The sequence below is a fragment of the Aplysia californica genome, unplaced genomic scaffold (assembly GCF_000002075.1).
Source record: "Aplysia californica isolate F4 #8 unplaced genomic scaffold, AplCal3.0 scaffold00300, whole genome shotgun sequence".
NCBI classification, from domain to species: Eukaryota; Metazoa; Mollusca; class Gastropoda; order Aplysiida; family Aplysiidae; genus Aplysia; species Aplysia californica.
The window spans coordinates 646,335-649,234 of NW_004797570.1; the positions used below are offsets into that span (position 1 = coordinate 646,335).

A 2,900-nucleotide genomic window follows, 5' to 3' on the forward strand; every position below is an offset into this window, starting at 1 on the left:
TCTCTTTCTCTCTCTCTCTCTCTCTCTCTCTCTCTGTAGGTGGTTGGCGGGTGCTCTTGTATGGTTTGCTTATTCTTTCCTATCAAACATCTATTGTCTTTATCTCCCCTCCTTCTTTTTTGTGTTTGTTACTCTCTTTAACACCTCTAATCTTCTATACTTATATGACCTTATTGTGTTGCAAGTGCGGTAAAACACTTACTAAAACACAATCTCTCTCTATCTTTACCTCCCTCCCTTTTTCTTACGCTGTCTATGCACTTAATGTCGGTTATTATGTCGATTTGCATCTCTTTTCTCAAGTTACCATGTTCTCAAAACAGTACTTTATATCTGTGAAGTCGTGGTGGAGGACTGATGTCTCATTTGACATAATTTAAAAGATGTGCATTGACTAAATCTCTATTCTTTCTCGTGCCAGGTGTTTACTCAACAAGAAGGCGGAGAAAGTGATGAAGCTCATCAGGGACGTCTTCTGCCTCATTCTCAAATTCCGCTCTCAGCTGGTCAGTGGGTCCTGGACCCAGGTGGAGGGGACAGGCCAGTTCTCTCACTCCAACTTCGCCAGCATGTCGACCACGTACAAGTCCTTCCACATGTACAGCTTCTTCCTCTTCAAAGGTGTGATCTTTATATCCATGCGTTATATTGAAATGTGTGTTTGATGTGTCTAGATGCAGGTGTGGGTGGTTGGCGGGTGTTCTGGTGTGGTTTGCTCCTCATTTCCAGTTTAAATATCTATATTGTCCTTATCTCTCCTCCTTATTTTTTGCGTTTGTTACTCTCTAGGATTACCGCTAATCTTTTGCATTTATATGACTTTATTGTGTTGGAAGTGCCTGAAACTCTTACTAAAACTAAATTGTTTCATAACGTCAAGATGTTGTGTCATGATATTGCTCATAGTAGGTTGGATGATGGGGTTATCTTGATGTGTCTAAAGTACATTATGAGGGCAGTTTGTGCTCACTGTAGACACATATATGGTAATAAATCTGCATACAGGCAGACACTGGGCATAAGGGCTACATCCAAAGAGTTACAAAAAAACCATTTGTATTTAAGTGACAAATTAAGAGCATCTCAAAAGATTAAACATTTCGTCCCATGTCCCCAGTGGTGCACCGACTGTCACAGAAGGGCTATCAACCTCATCTACAGGAGCTTCTGCTGCAGCTTAACTTCAATGACTACTACACTGAGGCCTCCAACTAGGGCATTGCTGGGCCAGATTTTAGTCGTCTTGGACAACTTGGGCTGCTACAACATAGTCTCTAACAATTTAAATGGCAACAGATGAGTCTCTCTGATAGTTTGGCTGGCTACAACTTGGTCTATGTCAGTTTTTGTGACTACAACAGGAGTTTTTGACAGGTTAAGTGGCTACACCTGACTCACAGACAGTTTAAGTAGCTATGACTGAGTCTCTGCTGACAGGTGGCTACATCTCATGATTCATGATAGTTGAAGCTGACTTTGATGACTTTGCTTGTTCTTGCCTCTGTGTGGAGTGTTATAAGGAGTCGTCAAGTTCTTGTCTCATATTTGCGTTTGTTGTCTAATTGTCATGATTTATGAATTAAAAAAAGAAAAACTGCGCAAAACTGTTTATTTTTCAAAGCTACAAAGGTATGTTGATTTGTCAGAAAGGAGAATACTGACTCTTGAGTTATTAGTTCTCTATCTGTGCTTTGTTTCTTTCTGCACTCCTTAAGTCTGAGTTGCTGTACCCATTGTTGATGTTTCCTCTCCTCGGTTGTTAGGGGGGTGGTTGGGAGGTTGGTTTGTTTTTTGCTCCTTCTTTCCTATCAAATGTCTATGATCCTTTTTTCTTCACCATCTTTTCTTTGTCTGTTACTCTCTAGTTCATACCTCTAATCTTTGGCACTCATATGACCTGTTTGTGTTGCAAGCCCTGTGAAACTTTAAATAAAACTAGAAAAATCACCTATACGTCTGCTCTACTCCTTGGACAGTCCTCAGTATTGTCTGAAGGTGTTCCTTGGTGTCTTTATTTTGGTGCTTCTGGTTACTCATGGTACCCGTACATTTAGAGCTCTTTTCTAAACATGTCTGTTGGGAGATTTCACTGACCCACATTTAGCACTTTTCAAGGACCGCCAAGCTAGTATTGAATTCCTGCGTGCTGTCAGCATCGCTGACTACTTATGATGCCACAGTGCCAGGAGAGAGAGAGAGAGACAGCTGTTGAGATTTGATTTTATCCTTCCCTGCTTCTGTTACTTGGCAGTATAGAGCTCCTGGGTTCAAGTCCTACCTTCATTTGTTTGTGACTAAATTCTGAACTGTAAGGATTGTTAGATTATGAATATTGTCAGAACTGTTTTGATTGTCAGGATTGTGAAGATTGTGAAGATTGTTTTCCTGATGGTTCTTTTTAGTCTGGTATACGCCAAGTTGGAGGAGAAGGCAGCAAGTATCGCATATCTTTCTTTGGCTTTGTCATGTTTTTCTTAATTTTTTTTCATTGTTTTCATAAATTATCAATTGTGGTCTGTGTACTAATCTGTAGGTGACATTGAGAACAGACTCGAGAACAGATCGATGCCAACTGATTTGTTAACGTACTCTTATAGTGCCTTATATAGGGAGCCAAATGCATCAAATAATCTATGACCTGACATATGTGTAGCTTGAACTGTGATATAATGTATAAATTTGGAAATAAATGAAACAAATATGACTGTAATTGTTTCTTGTGTGTGTTTGTTTGTTTTCATGTGTCAACTGCGTCATCTGAAGACACAGACCTGGATACTGGATGTGGATTATGTATGTGAAGGGCGTCATGTTATGACTTTCTCCTTTCTCTTCCTTTTTTTTCCAAACACTTTTCTCTCTTTCTCTCTCTCTCTCTCTCTCTCTCTCTCTCTCTCTCT

The 2,900-nt window shown here is 39.9% G+C and overlaps 1 protein-coding gene across 1 annotated transcript in view; it reads left to right on the forward strand.

Moving 5' to 3' along the window:
* The window catches only part of LOC101856743 (gamma-tubulin complex component 6), a 52,435-nt gene extending 49,728 nt beyond the window's left edge, over positions 1 to 2,707 (forward strand). Inside the window, exons 31-32 of the mRNA XM_005101834.3 lie at positions 422 to 621; positions 1,118 to 2,707. Of these exons, the coding sequence (XP_005101891.1) occupies positions 422 to 621; positions 1,118 to 1,215 (298 nt within the window). The 3' untranslated portion in view covers positions 1,216 to 2,707. The remainder of the gene's footprint in view (positions 1 to 421; positions 622 to 1,117) is intronic.
* The last annotated feature ends 193 nt before the right edge of the window (positions 2,708 to 2,900 follow it).